The sequence below is a fragment of the Cricetulus griseus genome, chromosome 2 (genome assembly GCF_003668045.3).
Source record: "Cricetulus griseus strain 17A/GY chromosome 2, alternate assembly CriGri-PICRH-1.0, whole genome shotgun sequence".
NCBI classification, from domain to species: domain Eukaryota; kingdom Metazoa; phylum Chordata; class Mammalia; order Rodentia; family Cricetidae; genus Cricetulus; species Cricetulus griseus.
The window spans coordinates 288122585-288138758 of record NC_048595.1 but is presented as its reverse complement, the minus strand read 5'-3'; the positions used below and the strand labels follow the sequence as shown (position 1 = coordinate 288138758).

The window sequence follows — 16174 nt, the reverse complement described above, 5'->3', positions numbered from 1 at the left end:
TGATTTCACACATTAGTGTTTCACTCATTTAACAAGAATCCTTTAAGGGCGATGGCTGTCAAGCAGCTCATCCTCTCTGAACACACATTGCTATCCCCATCCCACCCCCAATGCACAGGGCTGCCACACCACGAGTCCCGCCCGTTCTCTCAAGGCTGTGTAACAGGGTCACTAGAATCCTACAGCCAGATGCTCCCAGGGGATGGCCCAAGGCAATGGCTCCTCCATCGATGTTGACCTACAGAGAAGGAGAGGATCTTTAAGTCAGGCTTCTGTGGACACAGGCTGACACACCAGTTATCTTTCTCCTCTCAGTGTTATGCTGGCACTCCACCCCCACCCCCCCTTCAACTGTCATTGTAAAGTTTAGGAGTAAACACTGCCTGTGACCCCTGCTGATTTCCCTTGTTTCTGGAAATGTCCTATTCATCGTGAACTAATATACTCAAGTTCTTTGCTGTGAAAAATAAGTCAACGGAAAACTAGTTCATCTCTTGGCAACCTCATTTGTTTTTTATGACCTTAAGTATGGATTGTGCAAATTCGCTGGCAAATGGCACAGCTTCATGTGGTTACCTTCTCAGGGTTTAATCCAAGTTCTTTAGTTATTGCAACAGAGAGAGCTGCGTAGGCTTCATTGATTTCAAACAGGTCAACATCCTCCAGGGTCCAGCCTGCTTTTGCAACCTACAGAAAAAGTTAGCTGAAGTAAAACCATTAGTTACTGACAAATACACAATGTTTGAAACTCAAAACTGCTACTATGAAGTTAGGTATGCTATGGTGGCCTCTGCCTGTGTCCCAAGGGTTCAAAAGGCAAAACCAGTCTACATAATGTTCCCAGAAAAGCACTATGATGGACTCCTTTAGTGAAGCACCACAGTATAAAAGTTATTCTCTACCTACATAAAGTGGTACACTTGTAGTCTATTTAAGAGGCTGAGACTGGGCAACTAAACTTGAGGCCAGGTTGAACTATGCAGAGCAAGGTCCAGCCTTAAAACCAAAAGGATGTACTATATCCCTAAGGTAGAAAGTCCAGACTATCCTGTTAGGTTTAATACAGTAATTTGGATCTGGTACTTTTAAAGTTTGAACTGGCAAAGTGACTGCAGGTAAATGCTTTGCATGGCCCCTGAGTTTGATCCCCAGAACTAATTTTAACAAAGCAGGCATGGAGATGTGCACTTGTAATCCCAGTGCTGAAGATGGTGGGGTGGGCAGGTCTGGGGGCTGAGTGGCAGCAAATGAAACCAGGTAGCAGAAACAGTGAAAGCACGTCCTTACATTCCGGGCGTACAGCAGGGATTTAAAGACTGCTTACCACAGAGCAGCATGCTCAGCACCACAAAGATCCACATCTGTAATGACCTTAAAGTTGAGGTCACTACTGATACATACCTGTAACCCCAGCATTTGGGAAGGGACTAGAAGGAGGAGCAGAAGCTCAAGACATCCTTGGGCTACACAGTTTGAAAGCAGTCTGGGCTTCCTCAAACCCTGTCATACATATGCCCATGTGTGCCCACAGGCACATATACACATTGCCAAAGACACTCACAGCTTGTTTTATGGCTGGAATTGGTCCTACTCCCATAATGGAAGGCTCCACACCAGCTTGTGACCAGGAAACTATTCTTGCTAAAGGTTTCAGCATCCGCCTCTTGGCTTCTGTCGTCTTCATAAGAACCACAGCAGCGGCACCATCGTTCATCCCTGTAAACAAGTGATTGATTTCTACAGTGCTCGTTAACTTTAGGTATGTATCCAGGGCCACCATTTTCTACCTCAAATGGGCAAGTTTGGAGTATGATGTCGACCATACATTATGAGATAGATGCCCCTGATAGCTATGGAGACACAGGGATGAGGATGAAAGGTACTGGGACTTCCTGGAAGTCCTGGAAAAGCAGGTAGTGGATGAACATACGGTTTTCAGAGAGTCTCATATAACCCTACTATGTAACCCTACTATGTAACCCTAGTTAGCCTAGAATGTTTTTATGTAGACTGTGATGACCTTGAAACCACAGAGATACACCTGCCTTTGCCACATAAGTACTAGAAGTAAAGTGCCCCGCCCCTTTCTCTTTCTCCCCATACTCTGGAACTCTCAATTTTACTATTTTAACTTGTATGTCTAGATGTCAAGAAAGCAAATCACTTCAAAATAGATTAAATAACAGACAATATAGAAAAGACAAGGTTTCCCCTAAACCCAGCTGAAGGAATCATTTTGTGTAGAAAGATTTGAAGGCTGAGTAAAAAAGAGCCCACAAAGTCTCAGCCCTCACCATGACACAAAAGCACAAGCCAGCCCCTCCTCTTACTTATAAGGGGTACCCCTCTGCACACCTGAAGCCATGCCCCTAGGATGTGGCCACCACCGCAAGTTCACTGGCAAAGCAAGATGCCACTACAAAGGATCACTTAGTAGACCCCACCAAACGTAGTACTTGTTCCAATGTCCTTCCGAAATCAAACCTGTTGCATTGGCAGTGGTGACTGTTCCTGTCCCATCAGAAAGAAAGTAAGGTTTTAGCTTGCCCACAGCTTCCATGTTACTCCCATGGCGAGGAAACTCATCAATTTTCACTTCAGTAGGACCTGCAGAAAGTAAAAGCAGTTACTCAGGATGAGTACAGAGAAGGCAGCATGCTGGGACTGGGGACTTCTCAAACAAGAGCATTTGCATGTGGAAGAAAGGCTTATTCACATTTACCCATTTCATTCCAGTAGCAAATTATCATCATGGTGGAAGCATGGCAGCATGCAAGCCAACATGGTGCTGGAGAGCATGCTACCCCATGAGAACTCTTGGTGAGACAATCTTGTTGTGCCCCAAATCCACAGGCCTTCCCAGGGACAGAGGTTATTTGTATGTATGCACATGGGTTTGAGTCACTGCATTTAGCTGGCTACAACTGAGTGGATCAGGAGTGGAACAGTCCACCTTCTGTGATCTGGGCATGAGTGTCAGCTATTGATGAAGGAATTGTCTGCAGACCCTGTCTGCTTCAGTTCATGGATGGTGACCTAACATGATATGGCCTCTGCAAATGGATGTGAGGTGCACATGGGGGCAACTGGAAAGGCTTTGTTTGGACTGTATAGAGGAGTTGTATCTTCTGACAACCACAAACTGATGCTCCACTCCTCATGGAGCCCACTGGATACACACTGCAGATGTGGACAATTTGAAGATGACAGTTTCCCGTGTAACCATATCCCATGGAGACCCACATCTTTAATCCCAGCACTCAGGAGGCAGAGGCAGGAGGATCTCTATGAGGTCAAGGACAGCCTGGTCTACAGAGTGAGTTCCAGGACAGTCAGGATTACACAGAGAAACCCTGTCTTGAAAAACCAACTAACCAACTAACCAAACAAAAATAACAAGCAAATAAACCCAAAAGACAACAACACATCACCATCTACTCTCTCACATTCAGATGTATAAAGTCTACACCTTAACAACATGTACCCCAGACTAATAGCTGGGAAACCAGCATAGGACTGTTCCAGACCCCTGAACGTGGATGTCAGTTTGGAGGTCTGAGCAATCTATGGGGCCTCTGATAGTGGATCAGTATGTATCCCTAGTACACGAATGGACTTTGGGAGCCCATTCCACATAGAGGGATACTCTCTCAGCCTAGACACATGGGTGAGGGTCTAGGCCCTGCTCCAAATGATCTGACAGACTTTGAAGATCCCCATGGAAGGCCTCACCTTCCCTGGGGAGCAGAAAGGGGATGAGATAGGAAGTCGGTGGGGGAGGGGAGGGAGAGGGAACTGGGATTAACATGTAAAACAAGCTTGTTTCTAATTTAAATTAAAAAAACAATAACAACAACAACATGTAAAGGCTAAAGTTCCCCAACAGCCCTATATACCATCCTTGTGGGTGTTACTGGGTTTTTCATATCTATGGACAGGCTCATGTCTCCTGTGGTCTCCATACTCACCTTTCCTAGAAGACACCAACACTGGCACAATCTCCTTGTCAAAGTGGCCAGCTTTCTGGGCATGCTCTGCCCTGTTCTGGGACACAACGGCAACCTTGTCCTGGGCTTCTCTACTCACTTGCCATTTTTTGGCCACATTCTCAGCTGAGAAGAAAGGGCAAAGACAGCATATTCATGAACTGGGTGTTGGTAGCTCAAGCTCCTCACATTTAAACTCCTGCTAGGAGGATAGGCAGTGCTCCTTGGGCTGGTTCTGCTGCCATGTTAGCAGCAGACCTGAAATCTGTAGTGCCTCTTGAGAGGCATTTCTTTTCTTTCTCTTCCTATATATGGAAGTGTCAACTTCCAGAAAACAGTATCCAGATTCACCATTGATATTTTTGCTCAATTTATCTGAACATTCTCTTTCCTATCCACCTGAGGGAAAGATAAATACAATTCACTTTTACCTCTGAATTATAATTTCACTGTATACTTGTTCTCTCGGACAAATTATTTACATAAGGAGTTGTTTAAAAACAGAATCAGGACAGGTGATAAAGATGCTTGCTGCCCACCCTGAAGACCTGGATTCCACAGAGTAGGAGAGGAACTGACAACTACATGTTGGCCTGTGACCTCCAGACCTACACTTTGGTACTTACATACGTGTGTCCATGCACACACAAATATAGTCTTTAAAACATTTATTTATTTATTTATTTGGTTTTTCAAGACAGGGTTTCTCTGTGTAGCTTTGGAGCAAATCCTGGCACTTGCTGGCCTTGAATTCACAGAGATCCACCTGCCTCTGCCTCCCGAGTGCTGGGATTAAAGGCGTGTGCCACCAATGCCCGGCTAAAACATTTTTTTAAACAACCAGTAAATTTAACATTAATACAATTCTTAGCTCAACTTCAAACTTTACCTATTGTACTATTAAGTCTTAAAAGAAAAAGCCAGGTATGCTGGGGCACAACATTTAATCCTAGCATTTGGGAGGCAAAGTCAGATGGATCTCTGTGAATTTCAGGCCAGCCTGGTTCAAGGTCAGCTAGGACTACTGTCTAGGGATGAGATTGGTATCTATTAAACTCTTGCCCAAAAAAACAAAAAACAAAAAAGAAAAAAACAAAAAAACAAAAAACAAAAAACAAAACAACAAAAAAACCCTCTTTCTTGGGCCAATGAAACAGAATAGTTGGTCAAGAACTTGTAAGATAAATATTTTGAGTTCAATTTCCCAGATTTACAAGTTGCACAGAGAAACACACACACACACACACACACACACACACACACACACACACACCACCACCACCACCACCACCACCACCACCACCACCACCACCGAGGGCTTACACCTGTTCACTACCATACCAAAAATGGCTAAGCAGAACTACCTTCAGACTCAGAGCCTATGCTAACAGTCTCACAGTCACATGTTCTTGTCAACCTTTCTAAAGCTAGTGCTGGCAGCCACATCAGCCTCACCTGTGATGCCCATATGATAGTTGTGAAACGCATCTGTAAGACCATCACACAGTATGCTGTCAGCTAGCGGCATCTCACCCATCTTGACTCCTGCTCTCAGGTGAGCCAAGTGAGGGGCCTGGAAACAGGAAGTAAGAGCAGGGTTAGACTTGGTTGTCATTAATACTCTCCTTAGGGTCCTTAGGATCCCACACAGACTCAGAATAGTCTGGACAGTGCTTCCTCCTCTTCATTTACCCATCAAGCCCTTCTCCCCACTACCTGCTTCCCCAGGTCAGGGCCTGAAACCTCTTGGCATTAGCAGACAGTCCCACCTGCCTTCTCTTAAGAGTCTATTCCTCTTTAAGTTGCTCATTTCTATTTCTCCCTCAAACATGTAAGTTGGGAATAACAGCACTGACACCATATTGGCTTGTGTGACCACACACAACAGCACAGGTGCAGGTCTGCACATTAGTACTGAAAGACTTAAAAATTAGCAAAGAAATAAAGCCCAGATAAGGAAACTTCCCAAACGGAATGTAGGGCGGCCTGACCCAGAAACTGACCAAGGCCACTATGACTTAGTGCTTGGAATTTACCAGCCACCAGCAATTACTCCCTTACAAGGCCATAAGATAACTGGGTACCAAGAATTCCCAGATGGCCACCCTCCCCGAGGGGCTCATGAAGGAAACAGATTGCCCCACCCGCCAATGTGTCAACAATTAACAATTTGCTCAGGCAAGATTAGTTAGCACATCCTGAAGTCTGAGGGTTTTACAACAAGTGGGTCAGGAGGCCATCTGATTCCCAGACCTCCCCTCAAGACAAAGGGCCTCATGTACTCAACGGCCAGAGGATCGAAGCCTCTCCCTAAGCTTGTGGTTGTTTCCTTTAAAACCACCCGTGCCTAGAGATCAGAGCTTCTCTCTAGCCTGCATGCTGAGAGGGCCGGTTTGTACAAACGCTTCCCGTTCATTAAAGCCTCCTGCTCATTGCATTGGACATTGAGTTCTTGGGGGGACCGGTCTGATCGGGGAGACTCCTCACCCCGAGGTTCTTTCAGTACATCCAACCAGAAGGACTCCACCCGCTTTGTGACCTTTGGCCTGCCTCCTCCTGAGCTTTGCAGTGGCTGAGCTCCCTGGGTCTCTGACCAGTGGCTTCCAAGGTCAGACCTGGAGCTGCTTCAATAGGAAGATGATACTATACTACTGCAGTGCCAGCTTGAAGGACAGCACTTGGTGAGACAGATGGGGATGACAAGCCTCCTGGAAGGGGTCAGCTCCCCATGAAGTCGGCCATGTTCTTTCTGTTGGTTTTTGAGACAAGGTCTTGCTGTGTGATCTAGGTTGGTCCTGAGCTTTTGGTCTCACATGCTTTTCAGCCTCCCAAACAGCAGGATTGGGCATGCTTCTCCATCGGTGGCTTTTACATGTTCTACCCTCTAGGAGATCAACAAAACCTGGTTCCCTGAGTCCCTCCTGACCAAGGGCCATGACAAGAAGGTCAAGTGGCAACACGTGACTCCACTCTCCCTCACAGTGGGAAAGCAAGTCAAAGACAAGCTAGCCTGGCTCCTGTTTCCCTCTGGTCTGGGATCTAAAGTGGTGGAGATCTGTCCCTGTGCTGTGTGTGCAGATCGTGGTCTTGATTATTTGTGTGTGGACTGTTCTGAGCTCTAGCTCCAGGTCAAAAGTAGAACAGTGTCTAGGGATGCATGTACCCTGAACTGATGAGCTGTGTCTAGGAACAGGTTGCTTCAGGTGCACAGAATTCTACCTGACCTGTTTGAGTTCAGCTGCCCTAAGACTTTTCAGCTGTGAGTATGATCTAGGGGTTTTAAACAGCAGAGCTAATGAGTTCCACTGTCCCACTCTGTTTAAAGAATGGTTAGATTAGGGCTGGATAGATGGCTCAGTGGTTAAGAGCAGTGGCTGCTCTTCCAGAGGACCTAGGTTCTATTCCCAGCACCCACGTGGCAGCTCACAACTGTCTGTAACTCTAGTTCTAGGGGATGGATTTGATATCCTCACACCAATGCACATAAAATAAAGTTAAATAAAAAAAATTTTCTTAAAAAAAAGAATGTCTAGATTAATTTCTCCAAAACAAGGTAGTGCCAGTACTGGTGTGGGCAGTGATAGGTGGATTTCTGTGAATTTGAGGCCAACCTGGAATGCATGGGGAGTTCCAGGCCAGTTTAAGATACATGGGACTCTATCTAAAAGGGAAAAAAGATGAGCAGGGCATGGTAGTGCCCATCACACCGTTAATTCCATCATTTGAGGGCCAGAGACAGACAGATCTCTTGAGTGTGAGGTCAGCCGTGTCTACAAAGTGAGTTACAGGGACACAGAATTACAGAGGCACACACAGAAACCCTGTCTTGAAAAACCAAGCAAATATATAAATACATAAATTAAAACAAAGGGGGGAGGGAGAAAGAGAGAGGCAGTTTCAGTGAGATGGCTAAGGGAACACAGGCACTTTCACCAAGTCTGATGACCTGAATTCAGTCCCCATAACCCACAGTTGTCCTCTGACCTCCACCAGTGTCTGGGGGCACGTGCCCATTCCGCAGTAATATGAGTATAATTTTTTTTTTTTTTTTTTGGTTTTTCAAGACAGGGTTTCTCTGTGGCTTTGGAGCCTGTCCTGGAACTAGCTCTTGTAGACCAGGCTGGTCTCCAACTCACAGAGATCCACCTGCCCCTGCCTCCCGAGTGCTGGGATTAAAGGCGTGGGCCACAAACACCTGGCTGTTTTTTTTATTTTATTTATTATATTTCTTTTTTGAGATTAACTTATGCTGCACCACACCTAGCCTCTATTTTTTTTTATAGAAGAGGAGAATGACAGTAGTGCATGATGGGAAACAACCTCCCATGGGGATGGAAAATGTGACAGCATCTCAACTGAAAATCTGGTGACCTAACCAGGAATATCAGTCAGGAGCTCCCACTTTTGGGGGGAGAGTGGGGGGAGATTTTCGACACAGGGTCTCTCTCTGTAGCTCTGGCTGTCCTGAAACTCACTCTATAGACCAGGCTGGCCTTGAACTCACAAAGATCCACCTGCCTCTGCCTTTCAAGTGCTGGGACTAAAGGTATGCACCACCATCATGCAGCTGCAACCATCTAATCTTGTGGGTTCACTTCAGAAAACACTGTAGATGCATCTGGAACAACAGCTTAGAAAAGTCATACTCTGCCTCCACTGCCTGGATGACAGGCTGTTCTTCACACAGGATTTCTCTTCCAACCTGGGGAACAATGAGCATTCACAAAGAGGTCCATGCTGAGTCAATCTCAGTGTGCTTCTCAGTGGGACATGCTGCATCCTAGGCGAGGAGGATGGTGAGCATCCCTGCACTTACCTTGCTCATGTTCTCCATGCCTCCTGCCACCACAATGCTGGAGTCACCTATGGCTATGGACTGGGCTGCAAGGCACACGGCCTTGAGGCCTGAGCCACAGATCATCTGGCAGCTCCATGCTGGAACCGGGTAGGGGATCCCTGCACCCACACTGGCCTGTCGAGTAGGATTCTGCCCACAACCTGCAACAAGGAACACAGAAGCCTCTAGGCCATCAAGGAGAAAGGTACACATCAGGGTACAAGTGTAGGCTAAATGCTCTCGAGGAGATGGCCTGCCAACTTTGTCATGCCTCCAGGCCAGCTAAGTTCTCACAGAGGCACAGATGCCTGTTTCCCTCTCTGTTCATGGCACAAGACACCTAGGAATAAAGGGGATTGTTACTCATTATTCTGTGAGTAAAGTGTATGTAACAAAATATATATAAAATCAGGCTGTTGAGCTGGACAGGTGGCTCAGAGGTTAAGAGCACTGTTCTTCCAGAGGTCCTGAGTTCAATTCCCAGCAACCACATGGTGGCTCACAACCATCTGTAATGAGATCTGGTGCTCACTTCTGGCCTGCAGGCATACATGTAGGCAAAAAAAGCTGTATACGTCATAAATCTTAAAAAAAAAAAAAAAAAAGTAGCAGAAGGCCAGGGTGGTTTTTTTTGTTGTTGTTGTTGTTTTGTTTTGGTTTGGTTTTGGTTTTTCAAGACAGGGTTTCTCTGTATTGTTTTGGGGGCTGTCCTGGCACTCGCTCTGTAGACCAGGCTGGCCTCGAACTCACAGAGATCTGCCTGCTTCTGTCTGCCTCCTGAGTGCTGAGAATAAAGGCGTTTGCCACCAATGCCCAGCCAGGGTGTTGTAATTTAAAAAAAAAAAAGTGGCATGCAAGAGAAAGATGTGCCATGTGACAGAATTCAAGCCAAGGGGTGTGTTTTTTTTTTTTTTATTGGGGGAAAATGATTGTAAAAAGGGGAGGGGGAGACTGGCCTCTGGGGACAGGGACAGTGGGAGAGAGGAAAGAGAGGCAGAAGGAGGGAGGGAGAGAGGGAGGGATGGAGAGAAAGGAACAGACAGACGGGGAGGGGGAGGGGGAGAAGGAGAGGGGGAGGGGGGGGAGAGGGAGAGGGGGAGGGGAGGGAGAGGGGAGGGGAGGGTGAGAGGGAGAGGGGGAGGGGGAGGGTGAGAGGGAGATGGGAGGTGGGCAGGGCCCTTTTAAAAGGGAACAAAGTGAATATGCACATGTGGTGCTCTTATTGGCTGCAGCTGAGGGCATATCCTGTCAGAACCCCAAGGTCTGATATACTAACACAGGGAAGTTTTGTTCTTCGAATACCCAGGATGTGCAGGACCAGAAAAGGCCACTGTGGAATGGTGTGGTTGGAGGGAATGGCCGGGAAAAGACTACCATCTCCCCTTTCCACATCAGAGGCTGTAGATAACAGAGGCTCCATTCATTCTCTGTACCACACATCACGTGGAACAGACAGCCAGAGGGACCTGAGGACTTTACCTTTCAGCTCAGCCCAGCCCAAAGTATTCTTTTTCTCTTTTTTTAATTTGCATATCTCATGATGGTTTTACTTTTTCTGTATACTGCTCAGCTAGGTTTTAGGCCTTTTGTTTGTGTTTCTTTACCCAGTTTACTATACTTTACTCTTTGGACATCTCTCATATGCTATCCCTCATATTCCTATTTCTTTAGCCTCTCCTCCTCCTCCTCCTCCTCCTCCTCCTCCTCCTCCTCCTCCTCCTCCTCCTCTCTCTCTCTCTCTCTCTCTCTCTCTCTCTCTCTCTCTCTCTGAGACAGCCTGTGTAGCCCCGCCTGTCCTACTGTCCTAGAACTCACTCTGTAAATGCCTCCTTGAGCTCAGAAATCCACCTGCCTACCTAGTGCTGGGCTTAAAGGTGTGTGCCACCACCACCACCACCTGACCTTTTTTTAAAGGCCACTCTCTGCATGAGAGTGTCTGAATCCCTGGAACTGGAGTTAGAGAAAGTTGTGAGCTCCCATGTAGGTGCTGGGAATTGAACCTGGGTCCTTAGGAAGATCAGCCAATGCTTTTACCCACTGAGCCATCTCTCCAACTCCCTCTTTTTTACTCCTTACTTTTAGCCTTCTGTAGCTTTAACAGACTCTAAAATCTATGGACGATAACTGTCTCAACTTTCCCCTCCTAGCTACTCACCTCCATTTTTTTCTTTCCAAAGTCAATCTAATCCTTAAGCCTTACCCAGGCTACCTTTTCAAAGTCCATCTAAATACTTACTTTTTCCTACCCATGCTCTCCTTTCAAAGTCCACCTAATACTTAATCCTTATCCTTACCCACCATATCTCCCTCCCAGTCCTAATCTTATTAATTGAAATCCAGTTTGTTCTCCAAGTTGTTGACCTCAAAGGGGCCATTGTCATTAATTGACTAGTATAATAATTGCTTAGTAGCTACTCTGATAATGCTTCTTACATCACTGGGGCGTGGGATGTACTGGCTTAAGTCCCGAGTGCTGGGACTAAAGGTGTGCACCAAAACCACGCAACAATTTTTTAAATTTTAAAAAGAAAAATATCTAGGACAAACTACAAAACAAAACAAAAAAAACCCGAAAACACAGGTGGAGCATCCATAGTTTCAAAATCAGCAATGTTGCAAAACATGAAACTTTCTGGGGAGTAAACTCAGTGGCTTTGTGCTTGCTGGGGAAACCCCCTACAATGTCACTGGCAGCCTTTCTCCCTCCCTCCTTCTGTCCCTTCCCTTCTTTGACCAAGGGTCTTGCTAATAGCTCAGGCTGGCCTCAACCTCAGTTCTCCGACTCCAGAGTGTGGGTTACACCCTGGTAACACCAGACAGGCAGTATGAACTTTCTGAATGCTGAAATGATATCACAATAGAACTCCTGTGTCCTGGAGCCACAACAATGGTGTATAACAAGGTTAGGTCATTGTTAAAGACTGTCCCATCCCTTTACATGAGACACACAAGATTGGTTTCATGTACAAAATCATAAATATTTTGTATAATCTCCAGCCAATTGAATATTATATATATATATATATATTTGAAATTCAATACATATTGAAATAAAAAATCTGCCAGTGGATTGTAAATCCTGAAGTAAGTAGCTTTCTAAATATGGATTATTCAGAGGTTGGAGAGATGACCCAGTGGTTAGGAGCACTATACTTTCCCAGAAGACAGGTTTGAAACTCAGCATCCACTTGGCAGCTCGAAACCACAGCCATCTGTAACTTCAGTTCCAGGGAATCCAATGTCCTCTTCTGGCTTTTGCCAGCACCAGGCAGGCAAGTGGTACACAGAGACATATGATGGCAAAACACCCCTTTAAAAATTATGGAATATTCAACCTACACACCTGAAAAATGTTCTCAGTAAAAACAGAAGTGGGCCGGGTGGTGGTGGCTCACGCCTTTAATCTCAGCACTCCAGAGGCAGGCAGAGGCAGGCGGATCTCTGTGAGTTCCAGACCAGCCTGGTCTATAAGAGCTAGTTCCAGGACAGCCTCCAAAGCCACAGAGAAACCCTGTCCAAAAAAAAAAAAAAAAAAAAGAAGTTGGTTTTGAATAGTAACAATCATCTCTACAATCAACTCAAATGTATGCCGAGGGAGCACAGGGGAAGGCAGGACAGCGAATGCATGACCACACGCATGCTAACCACACACTTCACCACTGAGCTACACACCCAGGCCCATGTCAGTTATCAACAGAGAAAGGTCAGTTGTCACTATCTACAAACCCAGCAAGGAGCAGAGGAAAGTGAAGGCATTCTCAGGCTCTCCTATCTTCCTCCAGGGAGGGAGGAAGTCCCCATGAGTGAGAAACAACCTAGCTCATGACAAGGGGACAAGGCTATACCTGTTCTGCTACAGCCATCCTTCCTGCTGCTGGCACAGTGCCAGGCCCACAGTTTGATTGAATGTGTGGAATTTTAGGGGTATGTGGAGGACTATGCATATCCCATGCACCAGGCTGGCCTTGCTTCTAACAAGGCAAAGGCGGTACAGCTGGGTGGTCTAGGATCATCAGGGAAGAAGTTTGTAAGGAAGCTGTGACTTCAGCTAGGGGAAGGAGGAGGGACAGAGAGAATCCTGGCAGAGGGAACTCTAAGAAAGAAATGTCCAGTGGTGTGTGTGTGTGACAGAGAGTGCAAATAAATGGTCTGCTTCTAATGAGCCTGATCTCTCCCATGTTCGGTGGTGTGTGTGTGTGTTCCTGCGTGTTCCTGTGTGTTCCTGTGTGTTCCTGCGCACATGCAAATAAATGGTATGCTTCTAATAAGCCTGATCTCTCCTGGGATTACTGAGGAGTTACCTGCCGCCAAAACGTGTCCAAATATGACCTCGGACACCTCTTCTGGAGCCACCTTGGCCCTCTGCAGGACTTCTTTGATGACAGTTGTCCCGAGGTCGTGGACAGGCACAGTAGACAGGGCACCATTGAAGGAGCCTACAACGGAACCGGGAAGAGGGGCGGCATCTGAGCCAGGAGCACCTGAGCATCACCGAGGAGTAGGATGGGGCCACATGCAAAAGGGACTTTAAACCGACACTTCACCAAGCCCAGGACTGCTCAGAGCCTGAGCTCAGACCACCAGTGTCTGGCACTCGCCACCACAGGATGACCGATGGGCCACTATGCAAGCCAAGCGGTACTCTGTGCACCTGCTGGGTAGCGGATGGGAGACCTTCGGGGATACCCACCTATGGCAGTCCGCGCCGCTGAGACGATGACCACTGGGTCGGAGCCTAAGTTCATCCTGCTGCTCCGCTGCGTCTGCACTGCTCTGGCAGCAATTGAGGAAAACTTTGCTGAATCTGGACTGAGTTGGGGACTGAGCCTAATGCCACCGCGCCGCGCCCCGCCCCAGAATCCCGCCTCCACCAGTCACCTCCCACCCCCAGGCTCAGGGAGAGGGCCGGGCTGTGAGCAGAGTGGCTGCGTGTCGGCGTGGTGTAGACCGTGTAAGGTCGGTATTGGATAGAGACCTCGGGATTCCTGGTATTTAGGTTGCTGTGGGCGTGGTGAGCGTGCAAAAGGCCTAGGTACTGGGGGAGTCTCAGGCTGTGGACTTCGGACACATGCAACACACCCCCTCGAATCTTTCTCTGTACCAGTGGGGGTCATAGTCCCCTTTCTCACTCACATCGTGGGTTCTGTGTTTTGTGTATTTTTGAAGCAGTGAGGGTGACTAGAAGTCTACCTCTGCTTCAGCTGCGAATAGAATTTCCCTGGCAGAATTCCTGAACCCTGCCCAGAGCCAGGGGGAGCAGGATACAATGTGAGTCAGCTAGAGGGGACTTGTAGATTCTTCTGAGTGTGCCTGAAAACGGCAGTTCACTGGTCAAGGGGAGAACCCCAGGGCTTAGGATGGGGCCGCTTCTAGAAGGTGCTCTGTGGATCCTCTTCACTGAAGACCTCTTAGGGCCATGGATGACTGCTGTTTATAACACCTGCGGCCAAAGTTAGAATTTGCCAGGACTTTCTAATTACCACTACTATGTTAGAAATGGGCCCGGGTCTGTCCTCGCAAATGCACATGCAATAGGGACTTTAAACTAACACTTAGAAACCCTCAGTTGGTGGGCAAGCAGGAGGTTTTATTTTTGCAGAGGGCACACGAACTGTGATAAATCTTGGAGGCTGTGGTTGAGGCTGGGCTTTCAGATACCTCACTCCAGGTTGCTCACTCTAGGTTGGTCTCACATTATTTTTCCTAAGGGAAAAAAATTTTTTTTTAGTATTTTTTTCTTTCTTTTTCCTTTTTTTCTTCTTTTTTGGTTTTTCGAGACAGGGTTTCTCTGTGTAGCTTTGGAGCCTATCCTGGCACACGATCTGTAGACCAGGCTGGCCTGGAATTCATAGAGATCCACCTGCCTCTGCCTCCCAAGTGCTGGGATTAAAGGCGTGGACCACCACTGCCCAGCTAAGCACATACTATTATCTGAGAAAAATGTTGATTGGGGAGGGGCTTTGGCAGGTGATGTCTTTTTCTAATTAAAGGTCCTTGGTCTCATCTAATCTTTTGATAGAAAAGAGAACATTTCACTTATATTTCCCACTATACCTTGTGCTATACCTTTTGCAGACTCGTTCTGGCTATCCTTCTCACCTCCCACTCCCTTACAGGCCAGCTGCAGAGCCCCCAGCGCTCTGAAAGGAGAGCCATCCTGGTTTGCATCTGCAGCTGCATGTTTTTTTTTCCATTCCATTTTCCCCCTACTCTGTGGCCATTCTTCAGTCCCCTTTGTGGGCTCACTCTGACTGCCCCTTACCCAACCTTGCAGCAGCTCCCTGGGAAACATGTCCATCCCAGTCACCACCCGTTATACTGACAGCTCTGAAATCCTTCTATTTGCTTATGAGCAAACTGGGCCTCTCAATTTAAATTTCCTAGGACTGGAGTTCAATTCCCAGTACCCACATCTCTTTACAACTACCTGTAACCTCTAGCTCCAGGAGTATCCATTGCCCCTGGCTTCAAGCTCTGTACTCACATCTAGTGCCCCTGCTCCATTTAAAAACCGGGTTAGAGAGATGGCTCAGTGGTTGAGTACTTGCTGCTCTTGCAGAGGACCTGGTTGGGTTCAGTGTTAGCAACCACATGGTGGTTCACAACTCCAGTTCCCGGGGATCTGAAGCTCTAGACCTCTAACCTTCGAATGTGCATACACATTCATGGGAACACACATATATACATAAACCTTTGACTGGTTTCTGCTAAATTCTTGTACAGCTATATGGCAAGTTCCTGAGGTAGAGGCAGAGTATGCTTCTGTAGACCTGTAGCCCTAGCCTGTAGTGGCTGGCTAGGTAGGAGCATATTCTAAAATAATGATTTGTCATGCCAGGCAGTGGTGGCACATGCCTTTATCTCAGCACTCAGGAGACAGAGACAGGCAGAGCTCTGGGAGTTCGAGGTTAGCTTGGTCTACAAAGTAAGTTCCATAACAGCCAGGGATACACAGAGAAACCATGTCTCAATAAGTGAAAACAATAATAATGATTAGTCAAGTCTTAGCTTCAAATGTCTACAACAGGTGGATTATTAGGGAGGTGGGCAGGGTCCTATTTATTTATTTATTTATTTATTTATTTATTATGTATACAACATTCTGCTTCCATGCATAGCTGTACACCAGAAGAGGGCACAGATCTCATAACGGATGGTTGTGAGCCACCATGTGGTTGCTGGGAATTGAACCCAGGACCTCTGGAAGGGCAGTCAGTGCTCTTTACCTCTGAGCCATCTCTCCAGCCCTCCCAACAGTTGGATTATTAAAGTCTAGGAGTTGTGATCAGCACAGTGGCCTCATGTCACAAGCTAGAAAAAGAATGTAAAATAAAAGCACAGTTAAGTACAC

At 46.8% G+C, this 16174-nt stretch overlaps 1 protein-coding gene across 1 annotated transcript; it reads right to left on the bottom strand.

Moving 5' to 3' along the window:
- Nucleotides 1–31: 31 nt before the first annotated feature.
- On the bottom strand, nt 32–14095 carry LOC103163371 (acetyl-CoA acetyltransferase, cytosolic). Its single transcript, XM_027401091.2, has 10 exons — nt 14089–14095; nt 13514–13596; nt 13125–13259; nt 8803–8984; nt 5442–5559; nt 3969–4112; nt 2485–2607; nt 1562–1716; nt 577–687; nt 32–238 (listed from the first exon to the last, which is right to left on the bottom strand). The coding sequence occupies exons 2-10, from the start codon at nt 13566–13568 to the stop codon at nt 68–70; spliced, it is 1194 nt and encodes a 397-aa protein (XP_027256892.1). The 5' UTR covers nt 13569–13596; nt 14089–14095; the 3' UTR covers nt 32–67.
- Nucleotides 14096–16174: the final 2079 nt, after the last annotated feature.